Source organism: Notothenia rossii (genome assembly GCF_949606895.1).
Source record: "Notothenia rossii genome assembly, chromosome: 10".
Lineage (NCBI taxonomy): Eukaryota > Metazoa > Chordata > Actinopteri > Perciformes > Nototheniidae > Notothenia > Notothenia rossii.
Window position 1 is genome coordinate 55,124,036 of NC_136908.1, and position 17,145 is coordinate 55,141,180.

At 41.6% G+C, this 17,145-nt stretch overlaps 2 protein-coding genes across 3 annotated transcripts; one reads left to right on the forward strand and one right to left on the reverse strand.

Moving 5' to 3' along the window:
* The first annotated feature begins 77 nt into the window (after window positions 1-77).
* Window positions 78-8,217, forward strand: LOC307023351 (FYVE, RhoGEF and PH domain-containing protein 4-like). 2 transcript variants are annotated; one of them, XM_079656566.1, is made up of 16 exons: window positions 78-314; window positions 1,803-1,892; window positions 2,404-2,920; window positions 3,024-3,492; window positions 3,686-3,831; window positions 4,274-4,430; window positions 4,526-4,664; window positions 4,797-4,855; window positions 5,111-5,254; window positions 5,441-5,613; window positions 5,733-5,763; window positions 5,845-5,928; window positions 6,010-6,135; window positions 6,367-6,513; window positions 6,603-6,737; window positions 7,701-8,217. In XM_079656566.1, the coding sequence occupies exons 1-16, from the start codon at window positions 152-154 to the stop codon at window positions 7,968-7,970; spliced, it is 2,850 nt and encodes a 949-aa protein (XP_079512692.1). In that variant the 5' UTR covers window positions 78-151; the 3' UTR covers window positions 7,971-8,217. The 2 variants fall into 2 exon arrangements, with proteins under 2 accessions (XP_079512692.1, XP_079512693.1); XM_079656567.1 differs by lacking the exon at window positions 1,803-1,892 and having other exon boundaries at window positions 79-314.
* Window positions 7,954-16,929, reverse strand: LOC307023352 (DENN domain-containing protein 11-like). Its single transcript, XM_079656568.1, has 9 exons — window positions 16,228-16,929; window positions 14,104-14,203; window positions 13,749-13,907; window positions 12,404-12,560; window positions 12,182-12,320; window positions 11,456-11,587; window positions 11,215-11,365; window positions 10,847-10,915; window positions 7,954-10,616 (listed from the first exon to the last, which is right to left on the reverse strand). Exons 1-9 carry the CDS (start codon window positions 16,616-16,618, stop codon window positions 10,421-10,423), a joined length of 1,494 nt encoding a protein of 497 aa, XP_079512694.1. The 5' UTR covers window positions 16,619-16,929; the 3' UTR covers window positions 7,954-10,420.
* Window positions 16,930-17,145: the final 216 nt, after the last annotated feature.

Consider the following 17,145-nt stretch of genomic DNA (forward strand, 5'->3'; position numbering starts at 1 on the left):
CTCAGATTCTCTCCCCAGTCTGAAAACTGTGCGCTGATTGGTCAGTGCTTTATCTGAGAGGCGGGGCTTGTCCGCTGAAGAGATATCAGTGGGGGTGATTGATTGAGCACGTGAAATACAGAACCACAGAGTCTCGGGGTCTCCTAATCTCATGCCGCTACAAGAAGTTAGACCTGAGGCTTTTACCTTTTTGATAATGTTTGACTTGAAGAAGAGTTACAGTCTGATTGTGAACTGCAGCGCGGAGGAGTTCAGGAGATCGGCGGTCAGGCGGAAGGTCAGAGACGCGGAGGAGTGCGTAGTCTCAAACACAGGTGAGGTGCCTTTAATTTAAAACTGGCTGTTTAGATCATTATAATCACACAAAAAGAAGAATACTGCACGAGTAGGCTTATATTGGCTCTAATACTACAATACTGCACAGCAAATTCAACTGCAACTGTTGTACTGGTTCGGGTTGACAACAAGTAAACCCCACCTGAAACATTCTGTATTGTCTGAATTTATTATAATTTGAACTACCTTATTAAGTTTTTTGTCCAAGATTGAGCCCGTTTTTTTATCTCTTTTCTCTCAAATGAATAACATTAAATATACAATGGTAGCAGGTGGAGAAAGGGCCTTTAACCAAAACAATAGAAAAAGATACATTTTCACTAATTGGAAGCAAGTGGAAAAAACATGTTCAAAAGTGACTTCCTTTCTACATTCTGAGCTACTTGCCCCTATTGTTAGTGTTCTAGTCACCAAAGATAGGCTGTTTTCATTGGAGTTTATGGCAACAAAATACTGGATATTACCGTTTATTGTTTGGTTGATTTTATATAGGGCAGCAAGTTAAAGCATTTACTCTCCCTGTGCCTGGCTTAGATCAGTCACTGCTATGTTAAGTTCTTGTCAGTGTGTGAATGAAATACCACTGTATTTATGTTTTGGAATTTTGGCCTCATAGCTTGTTGGATTATTGCAGTGAAATCTCTTTCTCCTGATTCAGCCTGGACTTTGAGAATGGCTTTTGTAAATCCCTTTCTCACACACATACACACAAAGCTGTTCTGTTCCCCCATCGAACCACAGCTATCTGTTTAGATTACAGAAGTATGTTTGCTCCAATGGTACTGTCAGATGCAGCCTGAAACAGGGCCGACAATGCAAATAATGCTTCCACTTGCTGTGAGGCTCGATGGAACAAGCAGCCTTACACATAGGCAACGCTATGGCTGTTAATGAATTTGTAACATTGCATTACAATTGATGCAGATTGAGTGAAATAGTTGCTGTGTAAAAATGACTAGATTCTGTGGGAGGGATAGTACTAGTATGTATTTTCAAAAGTTGCCACTGACATCCTCAGAAATGTGACATGAGTAGACTACATGAATAAAAGAGAGAAGTAAGAAAGCAGAAGTATTATAGTCTTGGGAAAGTCGGCTTTGCATTTTCCACATGATCAACAAATCTGTCAGCAGTCAGGCATGAACAGCAAGTCTTTCTTTGTTGTTCAAGTTATGGATATCTTGCATACAATTGGACATAAACTGCAGGTAAGAAAACAAAGGGTTACACAATTTGAAAGTAAAAAATGGGTGTGTATACTAGTAAGGAAGTCAGTCTAGGGTAATGCAACAGCGGTGAATACTATGATGCATCCTTGATTCTGGACAGGAAGTAAACCCTACCTTGAACATTATGTACTCACTGGACTCGTATATGAGTTATCTAATTAAGTCCCTAATTGAGTATTTTTTGAAAGATTTAGCATTCAGGATATATTATATACATATATATTTTTTTCTTACTAGTGAGCAGTGGATCAGAACCAAACTCTAAGCCTGGGTTAGAGAAAGTCAACGGAAGAAGCCCAGCTAAAGGATCGCCTTTAAAACCACAAGGTATTAAAGAGGGGATCAAACTTCCAAAAAGTAATTGTATAAAACGTTTTTTCTTAGGAATAACCAAGAAATTGCTTCTGAAATGTTGTCAAGTAATTAGGCAGCTAGCCTAAGTTTACCAAACGTATTGAAACGGGCAGCATATTTCTTTTTATTACTTGATTTTCATAAAGTTGAAAATTGAGAAATATTGGACAACGTTGTGCAACATTACTGCAATCAGTCCATATACCTTTTTTAGGTATTACAACTCCACACACTTTGCTCTGCTTTTATGCCATAACTTAGCACACTGCCTTTATTAGGGCACAGGCGGCTGTAATAAATCCCTAAATAAGCACTACTATGTTCGGAAGTGTTTTTTTATATGATTTTGAACGGAATCATGAGCCTCGGGAAATAAAATAAAGTTGAGATACCAAAAGATTTACCCCCTGCTAATAAATCCATCCTTATTCTTTCTAGATTACGGCTTGTCACTAATTGTTTGTGGCTGTTTTTCTCTTTGCAGTGCCTCCTAAACCTGCTCACCTCCAGAGTCCTCAGAGGGAAGGGCCGGCTTTAGCCCGCAGCCCCACTGCAAAGCTACAACCTCAACAAGAGCAGAGTCCTAACAGAGGAGTGCGCTGCGTCAGCCCGGCACAGAACTGTCCAATAAGAGGAGGGGGGAACAGTTTTTTAAATGTGTCTGGAGCACATATCAGCCCCGCCGGACTCTCTCCTGGTTCTCTTAGAGGCAGTTCACTTTTAGGATCTCTAAGTCCAGGCAAAAGAGGCCTTGACAGCCATAGCCCATCCAGGGAAGGTGGGCACAGCCCTGCTAAGTTGTCGCCAAGGAACCGCAGCCCACTTTCAGGATTACTGCGGACCCCCAGCCCTGTACTGGGGAGAATAGGGAGCTATAGACCCGCCAAGAACTCTAAATCATGGCTGCACAGAATCCCTAGCTGCAAGAAGGAAGGAAAAGAGAAGAAAGCTGGAAAATCCCTCAGCGTGCCTGACTTGATTGTTTACATGGATGAGAGCAGGTAGGATTTGTTTTAATTTGATACATTTATGCACCTTGATTGACTTAATACATTATTTGATTATATAGCCAATCATTTCTGAATGTCACTTCAATTTCTGCAGGATTCTAAGTGAAAAAGATGACCGCTCACCCCTGAAATCGCTGCAATCCCCAAACTGCAAAGGGACAGTCATCACCATCAAATCCCCGGTTAAGCACGGACTTAGACACGCCTCGAGTGACTCCCATCTACCCAGCATCGGCAGAGACCATTCCCCAGGACGAATGAATGGCAGGGTGCAGAGAAGAGGTGGCACATTAGAAAATGGGAACGGTTTCAATGACAAAATGGCAGAAGGCAAGATACCCGGAGGATATGGCTCCAAGTCTTCTGGCCAGTGGAGTGAAGCAGCTACAGAAGATGGCCGGTTCCACAATGAGTGTAAAGATGAACTATGTGATGAAATGAGGAAGGAGAGAGGAGGAGTACCTGAAAATGAAGAGAACACTAAACAGAAGTTGTACAATATAGCCAAAGAGTTGCTGCAGACAGAGAGGGCCTACGTGGCTCGTCTCCACCTGCTAGACCAGGTGAGTGCCAACATTTTCAAATAAGGTCTTTTTAAAAGGATGTAATGCGGACACTTTAGTGGAATCTGAGACTAAGGTTAAACATGGCACTGTATTCACATTCCCATTTCAATTTCTTTTTATTACATTTCCTGTGTGGGGTTATGTGTCAAATGAATTTGAGTGTCTCACATCTCGATAACTCCCGTCACAGGTGTTCTGCTCGCGGCTCACAGAAGAGGCAGGCCGAGGCTCCTTTCCTCCTGACGTGATCAGAAACATCTTCTCCAACATTTCCTCCATCTTCTCCTTCCACAGCCAGTTCCTGCTGCCTGACCTGGAGAGCTGCATCAGCCACTGGTGAGAGGTCAAGTCATTGCGTCCTTAGTTGGAAAACAGGAAATTAGTCCCTTTACAAACTAAGAAAGGATTCTTGTTCAAACAGAATCACAACTCCTAAGAAGAATATTTTAAATGTGTCTATAATTTACAATTAAACAGTGATGGGAAATGGTATCTACTGCCAGTATAACTACTGCGTCTCTTTAACTTCCAAATCACAAACCTGTACTTATTACTTATAATGTATTATACTGCAGCTCACCTTACTTACAAACAGTATATACTGTTGCATGCAGTACAGATCATTCTGTAACATTTCACCTTGAACTTTGACCCTCTTGCTGATATATCCCCTGCGCAAAAGGTTGTGGGTCAGAACATTTTTCGCTTAAATTGGATAACTATACATAAAAAGGCAGCAGATAACCCCTCAACGTTATTGCTTACTCTAACCCTGTAGGTGTGAGAGACCAGGCCTCGGTACCGTTCTGCTGAAACACGCACCCTTCCTGAGGATGTACGCCAACTACGTCAGGAACTTTGACCAGGCCATGGAGCTGGTGAGGACCTGGACTGAACGTTCCTCTGCCTTCAGAAACATCGTCCAGGAGATACAGGCAAGGAGCTTCCAGCAGGATATGCATTTTTACTCACTTAGATACAATTATTTAGGTCTTAATAGGATGTCACAGGTGTTTTGTCATGTTTTTAGAGTCAGGACGAGTGTGGCAGCCTGACCCTGCAGCACCACATGTTGGAACCGGTCCAGAGGGTCCCACGTTATGAGATGCTGCTCAAGGATTACCTCAAGAAGCTGCCCAAGGACAGCCCAGATTATGGTCCTGCTCACAGTATGTACACCGTAGTATTTTTATGATCTCAATTTGGTTATTGTACCACATCCCTACTGTGAGTGTGTTAGATTTATTTGTACGTCTTTTCCCTCATGATCAGAATAAACCTCTTTCTTTGTGTTTCTGCAGAGGCCTTGGAGACTATTTCCATGGCAGCCACCCACTCAAACAGTGCCATCCACAAAGCTGTAAGTCACATCATTTACTATTGTATTAAGTAAGATTTCATCACTGACAACCAGCACAATTATGGTAATATATCGCCAAAAGTGACCCTGACATTATGGCCTTTTGTCTTTTTAATCTTTCAAATACTTCCAGGGATTTTGTTCATATTGAAAGTGTAATTGAATAAGCCAAGAAATACTTTTTTACTGACAAAAATGTCCATTACCAACTAGTGTTGTGTCCATACAGATCTGTTTCTCTTTCTTTACCTGTAGGAGAGCCTGAAGCGGCTGCTGGAGATCTATGAGATGGTTGGAGACGAGGAGGTGGTTAACCCCACCAACGACTTCCTCAGGGAAGGCCGTCTGCTCAAGCTTGCTGCCAGGAACACCTCGGCCACGGAGAGGCACCTCTTCCTGGTTAGAAACAGATGCAGACACACTACACATTTACACAGAAAATGATCCATAAACTGCAAATAATTTACTTTTTTTTCTTTTAGCTTTCTGGCAAAGAATAAAACCCAAGATTACTTTTTCTAAAGAGTGCCCTAAAGTGTACATTTATATATTGTATTAAGGTGTATAACTTCTTCTTCTTCACAGTTTAACAACTTCCTGCTGTGCTGCCATCCTAAATTCAGCCTGGTTGGGCAGAGGTTTACGGTCCGCTGCAGGATCGGAGTGGATGGCATGCAGGTGCAGCAGACCACCAACGAAGACCACCTGTACACCTTCCAGGTCTCTGGGAAAGAGAGGATCCTTGAGCTGCAGGCCACGTGTGTGAAAATATTATTTAAAAACATCAACAGTGAACAGATAATCCTGTATTATACAACGTCAGTCCATTAACATTGCATTAAATGTGTAGCTCATGGTTTTTTATGTTTTTGTCAAGCTCTGAACAAGACCGAGATGAATGGATAAAGGTAGGTGTCCTTTTTTTATTTAGTATTTTTATCACATAGATCAGGAAAATATTGGTTATTTGAACACGTTTTTATTTCCAGGTGATTCAGGAGGCCATTGACATGTTTCAGAAGAAAAATGAAACCTTCAAATTGGCTTCTAAGGAGACAAAGGAAGAAGATCCAGTAAGATTGATTATTATTATAAGATTGGTTGTTTTGAAAAAGTAGAACATTTCCCTCCCATCTTATCTGTTTGATTTACAGATGGAGGAACTTGGCCGACGCGCCCCTCGCTGGATCAGGGACAACGAAGTGACCTTGTGTATGAAATGCCAGGAACCTTTCAACGCACTCACCAGGAGAAGACATCACTGCAGAGCCTGTGGATGTGTGAGTGAATAGCAGGTGTCATTTACACAGGAGACATGAACACACCACAGGTGACATGAACACACCACAGGGGACACAAAGACACCACAGGCGACATTACAAAAACCATGTATACACTGATCAGTAAAACCTTGAAATAGTTTCTTGTTTTTTTTCAAAGTCTTGGTAATTATCTACTCCGAACAAATGCTTAATTTAGGATAAGATAGTGATGGTGTTTCTGCTCCCCAGGTGGTGTGCTGGAAGTGTTCAGACAACAAAGTGCCTTTGGAGTACGATGGCAACAAGCTGAACAAAGTGTGTAAAGCCTGCTACTTCGTCCTGATCGCTCAGAGAGGGGACAGAATGGAGGAGAAGAAGAAGAGGAGGACACTGGAGGTTAGCCTTGTTCTTTTCAAGGTCACATTCAACATTAAATGGATGTTAGGCTTTAACAGCATTGTGTCTTCTTCTACGTGTGTTCCCAGACATCCACAGTGTCCAGTGACTGTGAAATGAGTGGCTTCCTGCTGTATGGCGACAACCCTAAGACCTGTCAACAAGTGTGGTCTGTTATCACCCGCACTGAACCCCCAGTCCTCCACCTGTACCCTGCTCTACAGGTAGGGGGCTCTAACAATGTGAAATACGGCTTAATCCTTGAGTTTATTATGGAAGAGGCTATTCCTTTTATTTTCTTATTCCGAGCCAGACTGGGTTACTGTATGCCATCATTTACCATAATTAAAAAAAAAATTCCTCAAATGTATTCTCTAATTTCTCTCAAAACTGTTTGCCCTAAGTCTCTAATTAAATGAGAAAACACAAAAGTCCTTTTTATTAATTCACCATACAGAAATAGGCTTTACCATGTGGTTATTTCATATGGAGAATATATGCATTTGTTTTTCAGAAAACATGCTATTTGGTGACTTAGTTATATAGTTTGCATGTCTCTGTTAACGAGTGGGACTGTCTCTATAGGATGTGCAATTGATGTTGTCATACACACAAATGTCACCACTGTCGCTCCTCCTCGACCACACAACAGACAATACATGCAACCGTGCACCCACATGGAAAAAGGGAAATACTGGTGAAATAGTAAAGAGCTGTTGTGCAATCGACTGCATAAACGGTCAGTCTTGGTGTTCATACAGCTAAAGGTTAGAACACTGACACTACTTCTTCTTTTGTAAATCAAACCGAATAGGGATTTTCTTTCTTCAGCCTCAACGATGACCATTCGTGTATTTAGGTTGTCTCCGTAATATTATCATTTTGGATGTTTTTGTTAGTTATCATTGTAACTCATTTTCTCAAATGGGCATATGATATTGTCTTACATCATTTGCAAGACCTGGAATGAATGAAAAGGAAAGTGAAATGTGTAATATCAGAAAATACTGTATTGTTGTCAAAATGACCAATATAATATCCCATCTTGAAACTTGCGATCTCCACAACAACATTTTCTGTTTGCCATCATGTACAAAAAGTCACATTATTGCATGTTCTCTATTAGACAGCTTGCCATCCACCAACTTCTTTTTTTAATCCTTTCCTTCGCCCTTTCATGTCTCTAGGAGTTGAAGCCCCTCTCCAGTATCCCTCTGCTGGGCTGCAGTGTGGACGGTTTCCCTCAGGAGCTCCACGGTCGGCCTTGTTTCTGTTTAAGACAATCAGACACCACCTACACGTTCTCCTGCTCTGGCTTGGACCTCAAAGGCCGCTGGCTGGCTGTTCTGAGAGCTGCTGTGACGAGGGGGCAGTGCAACCTCAGAAGATGTGTCAGTGATGCAAGTGTGTGTTCCTCCGAGGATTTTTTCATCATTGAAGACATTGACAACTCCTGAACGCTTGAGTACAGGGACTTTGAAGGTACTCATGTCCATGGGCACAGAACAACAGACTAAAGTCCATTGATGTTAAAGACGATAGCTTTGAAATGAACATTTTTATGAAATGAATGAAATCTTAAAGTGAAATTTTAAGGAATGTAAATTGTGTTAATAACAATATCCAGACTGTGTTTTCCTTATAAGTGTCATTGCACTTTATTTATGAAATGGTTTACAGTAAAATAAAGTGAAGGAGTTTTAACATGAGTCGGACAATCCCTTCAACTACAAAGATGGCTGCTTCAACTCTGTACACGTGATCTAAGGGGCCATGCGATGTGGCGTGAAAATATTCTAACGGTTGTTCTCTTACATAATTGCATCAGTGATACACAGAGGCTCTGTGGGATCATAATTGCCTTATAAAACACATTCAACTGATCCCATTTCTTCACAGATAATGTTACAGCAATTTAATATTTACACTCGAAACAGTTCACAGCTAAATAAATTCTAAAATTAAATGTTTAAAAAAATTATCGCTGTAAAACATAAATGCCAGAACACTAATTATTAGTTTTTTTTGTACAGATGTGTTTGTAAATTTTTGAAGACTATAATTGACTTTTTTGTCATGTCAATAGAATTGATCCCGACGCATGTGTTTTCACGTTGCATTAACGTCATGCTGATTAGGATATTCTCCCCAAAATTTATTTATGAGAACATTGCTGTTCCATCACATTTCAAAGCGATACCTGATCAATGGAGGTATGCAAGCTGATATCGAATATCCCTTCAAAGGGAAAAACTGCTTGAAGCTGCATTAATCAGGATTGATTACAACAGAGACCCAAGTACATGTGATGTAGCTCACAAACTTGCTAGGAATGCAAGCTAGCTAATCCCTGAAGCTTTATGAAGTTTAACTAGTAATAGTTTTAATGAACATGTTTTATGTTTCCACCATCAACAGACTTGTTTTCAGCAAAACTGTCCCACAAAGCTATTGTATTCTACCTATATAGCGCTCAACAGGAGACAGTTAGCAGCTAGAGCTAGCTAGTAAGGACAGTGGAACAACTTGCAGCTAAAAGCTAATTTTCTCAGAAGTTGGTGAAGCCCAAAGTAGAGCTAAAAGAAACAGGACTCCATGTGAATACTAATGTCTGATTATTGCTTATACATTAGCCATTAAAAACCTTAAGCCAGAGATCATGTTGGAGTGGTGTATTCATTATTTAAGTTTCCTCCATTGTCATTTTGATTAATGCAGCTTTAAGGTTCTCACTACTGATAAACAGCCAAGCACCATATTGTTTTCACAGCAATCCACAACATAAGAACTTCCTCTCTGTTGACCATGTCAACAGCATGCTAAGTGTGCTTCAAAATGTGAAAAGCTTTAGTTATAGTGTTGTGTTTAAACTGATTTTCTATAATCTTATCTGCAGACAGTAGTTGTTGAAGAAATTATCTCAGGACCTCGTTTTCAACTCACCCCTTGAAGGGCTGTCAATAACTTGATTCTCGAGCTGAAAAACAGAACTAGACATATTTGAACGGCGTCGGTGCAAATAAGATTTCAAATCACCTCAACACAATCAATCAACCTTACCTTTTGGACATCATTAGAAAATCTGATTTGGTCTTAGCTCGGGGCAAAAACGATTTGTCTTAAGGTTAAATGGCAAGCTGGTTATGGTTGAGTGAAACCACTGTGCTTACAGACATGGCTCTTAAAGACAAAAGTTGTTTGACCTGCTTGTAGTGACATACGTTTCAGGAAAGGACGCCCTGATTTCAACATGGAGGCCTAAAAAATGAGATGTTTAAATCCAGCACTTGATACAAGGAAAGCAACATTGGCAGAGAGGCAGACCCATATCACACATCATCTGACACACTATACATAAAGGGGACAAACTGGATTATTTACAGGACGGCTACCGCTCGTCTTCACCTTTGTACATCATTCCTTAGTTTTGTCCACAGAAATTCTCCAAATCACAGGATCAGAAATCTTGAGGGACGTCTCTTGCTTTCCCTCTACTTGATGTTGAGTGCAGTCCAGGCCACTTTTATTGATCTCCTTTTGGGTTTTGCCATCCATAGCATTCAAACGCACATCAGTGTTGAAATACTGCAGCTGTATCCAATCCAGAGAATCACTTTTAATCAGCCAAGGGGGAGTAATCCATCTGCATGATGCTGTATCAAAGAGAACTGACCACATTTCTTGTTATAATAAATGAGTTTACTTCTTGTTGCTCCTGCCATAAGGCTGTGAGGGAGCAGAACCAGGGTGAACAAAATAAACACGGGGGGATATACGACAAAAAAGGAACACTCTGTAAGACTCCAAGAAGCCAGTAGTGCAGCACTCAACATTCTCTCGAGGTAAATCTACCTCCTTTTTTAAACCAGCAGTGATGAAAGGCATGAAGCCAGCCGTCCACAATCTCTCAACTGCAGCACAGCTGCTCGGACACCAGCAGGGTGTCGTAGCCGTAGATCTCCAGCAGGTGGAGCAGAAAGAGCCTGTCTCCATGGGGATCCAGACCCATGGCCCTCACACTCTCATGGGTCAGCGTGGGATCGGGGCTCGCTGCCACCTCGCTGAGGGTCTGGAAAATCCTGTTGTTCTGCTCCAGGAAAAACCTGGATAAACAGAGATTTAGAAGGAAGGATGAGTACTATTATATTGCTCTAAAGCCCGGCTACACCAAAAAAGGTATAATGTGTTTTTAATAAATACAAAAGCGATCTTAGAATTTCAATTGAAGACATTTTAAGCTTACTGTCATATGACTTAAACATCTATTTGTGTCTGCTCTGTGTTACAGTGCTTACTGCTCCAAGGCTGGATAAATAAATCATGTTGTACTTACAGAATAAATAGATCCTCTTCACTGGACACACAGTCTCCATTCTCCTCCTGGGAGTACAGCAACATCTGCCTGCACACACACACAGACACACACTTTATTCCTAGCTGCAGGGGAGTGTACTATTTGTGATTATACTGGCATATTTGAATGTGGTACACATTGTGCTGGAAGCTGTGTGAGCCTGTACCTAACAATAGTGGTGCTTTGAGCTGAATGCCAATGTGTTATTGCTAGTTACTATGGTCACCATCTGTGTTGGGGACTATTTTCAGGTGGAGATTAATACCCATTTTGTATTTAGGGCAGCAGGACGGTGTATTGGTTGTTGAATGGTTATAATTGATGATGTTGTTAGCAGTGTCACCTACCTCTGTTCAGTGAGTTTGCGATATTTCTCCCTGTCTGCGGTGCTGAGGCGGAGCAGAGGCTTCAAACCATCCCTGTAGGTCTTTACATTCTGATTGTCTACATACACGTCATACAGATCCTTCTTCTCCTCAAAGATCTTCTCAGTAGTACCTTAAAATGCAACCACACAGAAGATTTGAGAGGGAGATGCTGGAAGTACCTGCAAAAAAAAACCCAGTCCTTTTTGGAGCATCTACTCACACGCTACGTAGGAGAGCTCGTTCTCCAGGGCGCTGATATCGGCCACGTTAACGTAGAAGAAGGGCCGGAACTCAGGCACAGCCACGCCGATCCCAGGGATGGAGATGTTTGCCAGGCAACAGCAGCAGTACACTGAGAGAGACGAGGGTGGGTGGGGGATGACATTTGAAAAAGTATCAACACGTTTGGGAGAGAAAGGCAGCGACACAGGATGCGAGTGTGTGTGTGACGTGTGTATTTTCCAACACTGATGCAGCGTGAGAAACATTGAATGTGCGCTGATGTGACATGACGGTGTAAAAAAAAAAAGAGTAAAAGACAGTTTTGCCAGGTTATAAGATAATTTGTTACAATTAAATACAAATATATAACAAATTATAGAGAATCATGCTTTTATTTGACTTTGTTAACTTGCCAACAGTAAGAATAAAAGAGACTGTTAGCTTAGCCTAGCATAACCATTTCAATTCAGCAATAACATTTATAAGTGTTGACCTTTTTTGCAAAGCATTAGAGGAGCTGGTAGGTGAATTTATTTTTCTTTAGACAGAGATAGGCTTGCCGTTTTCTCGGTTTCTAGCATTTGTGCTAAACTAAACAGCTGCTAGCTCCAGCTTTGCAGTGAAAACAGACACTAGGGTATCAATGTTCTTATCTGACTAGGTAAGAAAGCAGAACTCATAAAACTATTTATTCAAATTTCCATTTTGATAACTCCGTCCTCACCTCTGTAGCAGACCACGCCCACAGGTGGAGGGGAGAAGATGAGGATGCGCCTGCGGAGGAGAGCCAGTTTCCACAGCACCATGATCTGCTCCCCAAAGAAGCGGATGAACTGGGACATGCAGCCTGCAGGGTGGGTGATCTGCTCCACAGGTATTCAAACAGAGAAACCAAGGTTACTGAGTCATACGGTGTATACATAAAAACAAGAGGAAATGTCCTTACCTTCATCTCAGGGTGCATGCTGTGGTTGATTGCAGCCCCCCAGGCATTGGCTGGACATGCACTAACAACACCATCACCACTAGGGGGCAGTATTGCTCTCTTGTCCTCATAGAAGGCCTCCAGAGGAGAGTAGTGGCCTGGGGTCTGAAGCTGGAGCCTGGCAAAAAGTGACATTCAGGGACATTACAACTGGATTAATTTAAAGCTTCAAATCAAGTTCAATGTTTTGTCTGAAAAACAGTCCAATACTCCACATATATCCAATTTAAATGATAGAAAACAAGGCAATAGCAGCAAATTCTCACCTTTGAGAGACTTGAGAGCAAATGGTTGCCTGATAAATTACTTAATAAATTGCTAATCAATACTACTGCAGACTTCCGCTGCATAAAAATGTATTGAGCAACAAATGAGATCATGACCTTAAAGGGGGAATCTACCATCTAATCAAAGTATAAGTTCTTATATAAGATTTACAAACAGCTTGCTTTCATGTGTAACAAACTGTACCGAGAGTTACATACATATTTATAGGCTAAAATGATCAAGTTAGCATCATTAGCATGTCTATGTAAAGCTAATCAGTTCCACTAGCTGCAAGGGTCAGGGGAAGAGAGATCAGAAATGCAAAAGAAGTGAGGAAAAAAAGGGAAAGTATCCACAAATTCCTTGATGTGTTAAACACTTAACGACCAACAGTGAGCCGTTGATCTAATGTGGCATGGCAGTCAGCAGATGGGGAATCTGGAGCAAGCAATGCAGTGAATGATGAGTAAAGAGCATGACCGCTGCATGACTGAAGGCCAGGAGTGTGGGAACTGAGGCGGAGAGAAAGAGGGATATAAAGAGAACTGTGTTCAAAGAGAAAGTGTGACATATCTTGGGATTAACAATGAAGTTCATGTGGCGTTCAACCCCAACAAAGTTAGGAAGGGGGTTAAAGAAGTGTGATTTTGATATATGGGAAGAGAAAAAAGTGTGAGAGTGATCTATTTGAGAAAAGAGGAACTATGCTCAGAAGAGTCTGAATAGCAGCCTCTTGTGGCCATATGGGAACTAACCTTAGGACTAATATTGACATACATTAAACCGATTAGTAGTAGTAGTATCATGGGACATACAGTGCTCTGAGGGTGAAATGTTGAATCAATTAAAGGATATTTTTCAAAACATTTGTGTGTGGGAGAAATAGTTTTACTTTTTTTCTTTAAAAATGGCCTTGATTTTCAAAATCGTTCTAGGCAATAGGCTATTAATGTGATGCTTGACAACTAATCAATTTATATTTGGAGCTGTTTTTGTTGAAGGAACATCTTAGTTATTTCAACCAACAAGGTCCTCTTACCTGACCTGATGCTCCAGAAAGCTCATGTAGCGGTAGAGCAGGGTGTAGGAAGGCGACAGGATCCCTACCGACTTCATCCTCGCGCCCCGCTCCACCACGCTCTCCACCGGCATGTTGGCAAAGCAGGCGAGCCCAAAGTAAGAGCCCTTCCGGAAGTATCTGTGGACGGACGGAGGGGAGAGAGAGATGAATCCATGAGTCATGAAAAGCAAAGGCAATGCCAGATGGCTGGGCATTTTTTTCTTTTTGCCAGGCAACACTTTGTGTGGTTCTGTCCTGCCAGGGAGGAGGCATGGGGCCGCATCCTAATATGAAAATGAGCTTTGTTTGTGTCCTGTTTTGTGCACATGCTTACATGAAGTCTGTGGTGACCCTGTGGGAGCCGCTGGCGATGGCTTTGAACTCCACTCCCTCCAGGTCCATGTCTTTGGGCAGACACCACTCCAGCATGTTTCCTATCCCGCCCCGGCAACAGAGAGATAACGTTAAAGCACACACACAGAGCACTGACACAAGGCCAGACTGTTAATAAATTATCACCATTTCTTCTCTTGCTCCCGAAACAGCAGCAACAGCTCGTCTGGATTCCTTAGAATTCATTATGTGAGGGCTGATGCTCGAGTGGCAGCTGAGCAAATATGGTGTGATACGGAGCAGGGAGACGGAGAAGGTGACTCAGACATTGAGGCTTTTCAATCTAATCATTAGCTACACATTAGCTCCGTCAGTGGAGTTCCAGCAGGAGTATAATATATATATATATATATATATATATATATATATATATGTACAGTTGTCAGATCGAGTCTACAGGTCTGTATCACCCACCTGCGGCGGAACACCAAAGATGATCTATTACCACTCTGACAGCTGTTATTGACTTTATGTATTTAGCTTTAAGTATGATGCATGGTCTAACAAAGCTATTTCCTGTGCAGGAAGTGCATTATAAAAGGCCCCTAGAGACATAGGGGTTTTTAATACTCGCTTTTTATCCCATTTGTGAAAAAAAGAACAAACTCAGAATGCTGTTGCTCTGTCATGTGGCTCTTGATTCAATTATTTTAGAAACGATCATCAAATTATTGTCTCTGTCACCAGCTTTATTAATAGGGGAAGTACTTGATCTTCTTGGTGCTCTAGTACAGAACAGACACAGAAGTGTTTGAGGAAATCTGTAGACCTCATTTGTTTGCTTGAAAATAGGAAGCATCTCTGTGTCTTTAGGACAGTGTTGCATCTCTCTACCGCTTCTTCCTTTCTTCATTTCCTGTCACTTTTATGCTGCAATCTTTAATAAAAAAAGGTCTAATAAATACTCAATAAAAACCTTTGAAAATGGAGATATACTAAACTTTTTCTGCCAGAAAAATGAGTTTTTTGAGTTTTTAATCTCTATGTAGAAATTTGGCAATTTCTAGTGACTTGCCAAACAGTGAGGTAGTTTTTAAATTGTATACAACATATTTGGCTGTGAGTGCATAAAACACTTGAAATATGTGCAATATGTTACACACCAATTCATCGTGGTTGTAATATTCTGCAAATATGAACACAAATAACAACATACTGCTTAAAAGGGTATGTTTTCTGCTCCAGGTGCACAACGACAGTTATATTAATTTAACAGACAGAGCAGTGATGTATTACATATAATATTACTTCATATCTAGATCCACCTTCTGTTCTGTTCACATCCTGATGAAAAAGGTATCCTGTTTTATCCTATCATGTGTTACCCTGTGAATCCTTGATCTGGTGCTAAGGTCAAATGTGTCATCATTAGTGGAGTGTAACAGTGGTATTATACTACTACTGTACAGACCAAAATGTAATCCAGATACTCCACCTAGAAGGTTTTGCACTGTGTGGCATGTGGTTGTTGTGAAGTATTCATTTCAGTGACCATTTCACTGAGCAAATCTAAAAAAGCATTAAACCTGTTATAGCCTCACCCTTTTCTGCAGATCAACCTGACATGCTGCAAAATCATAAAGCACCCAGCTCCACCCTGTAGGGAATCTCTTCTGTGAGTTTTTTTGTAATCCTTTAGAAACATTAGGCTACATCTTTTGATTCTTAAATTGATCAGTCCTCGAGGCGATATAACCTTGTTGGGTACTATTTCACAGGGGCTCGCCCTGTCTTCAACATGCCCCTCATTACAAATGTATAGGCCTGCTCTCTATAAAGGACCAGCTGACTGATTTCCATCCCATTTCTCATCCTGACATGTCTGTTCTGTATTTAGACTACAGAGGGCTTTTATTCATGTGTCTTAACTTATGGCCAGGTCAGAAAAAGCCACACCTGTAGGAGAACGTTCTGCAGACTTGGTCTCTGCATTTTGGGCGTCAGACTGTGTATTGCTTGACGACTCGAGACATCTGCTTTCCCTTCACCTGTCTACAAAGATCATTTCCATTTATTGTGTCTTATATAGTGTTTAAAATTCCATGTTGCATATTTAATGTCCCACCTGATCTGGTATTGAACGCAACCACAAAGACCGACACGATCTGGTCCTTTTCCTCCCATTTCACCATCCTGTCATCCAACGACTCCTCTGTCGATCCTGAATCCGAAAGATGTTCCTCGTTGTCGGCATGCAGGGCTTCATCTTTGCCCGCCGAGGTGCTGGAGGTCGCGGGTGGGGCGCTGCAGCCGTCGGGGACAGACCTGCTGGAAGTGGAACCCCCTGGTCCGCTGCTCCACCCCTGCGCCGAGCATCCTGGTGAGGTACGGTTGTTGGAGGGGCTCGCCAGTCGGTCCTTGACCTGTGCTGCCACCGGTACTGTTCCTCCGGGCTTCTCCGCGGACGGAATCTCCTCCCAGTCCAGCAGAGGGGCTCGGTCCGACCGCTCCACCATCCCGGTCCCGCCTCGTCTGTCTCACCGCCGCTCGTAAATGATGTCTCAGCCGACAGGCACCAGGTCCATCCGATGATAATTAAAGCTCAGAGCAATTCCCGCATTATAAAGTTATTCTAAACTGTTCAGAAGGGTTGCATTTTGCATCAAATTAATATTGCATGAAGCAGCTTTTACATCTATCTCCAAAATCTTTCTTGTCTGAGGTGATCATAATGTGATGCTGTTGAGAGAGGGCAACTCCTTCGTCGAATGTGTGTTACGTTCAAGATAACTCGCCATTTACAGTGGCTCATCCTCTTATATGAGAATAGACGTTACTGTATTTTGTTTAGTTTTGTGGTCATCCCATAATCCGTTTTTATATATGTACATGTTCTATTTTTATATTTGAATCATTACTCTTAGTTGTATTACTGAATCTTTAACTATTTTAGAATATATATAAAAAAATACATTTAATGTTAAACAACTGGGAACACTACACCGTTTTGGCTTCATGAATGTACCCTGCACCAAAGCTTTGT

Excerpts from the sequence above, each read along its gene's own strand:
- LOC307023351 (XM_079656566.1), top strand. The coding sequence starts at position 152 with ATGCCGCTACAAGAAGTTAGACCTGAGGCTTTTACCTTTTTGATAATG. Across the intron at positions 3,493-3,685 it reads GTCTCCACCTGCTAGACCAG|GTGTTCTGCTCGCGGCTCAC; the intron begins GTGAGTGCCAAC and ends CTCCCGTCACAG. Across the intron at positions 5,929-6,009 it reads AGACAAAGGAAGAAGATCCA|ATGGAGGAACTTGGCCGACG; the intron begins GTAAGATTGATT and ends TTTGATTTACAG.
- LOC307023352 (XM_079656568.1), bottom strand. The coding sequence starts at position 16,618 with ATGGTGGAGCGGTCGGACCGAGCCCCTCTGCTGGACTGGGAGGAGATT. Across the intron at positions 12,561-13,748 it reads TTTCTGGAGCATCAGGTCAG|GCTCCAGCTTCAGACCCCAG; the intron begins GTAAGAGGACCT and ends ACTTTTTGCCAG. Across the intron at positions 10,617-10,846 it reads GAAGAGGATCTATTTATTCT|GTTTTTCCTGGAGCAGAACA; the intron begins GTAAGTACAACA and ends CTGTTTATCCAG.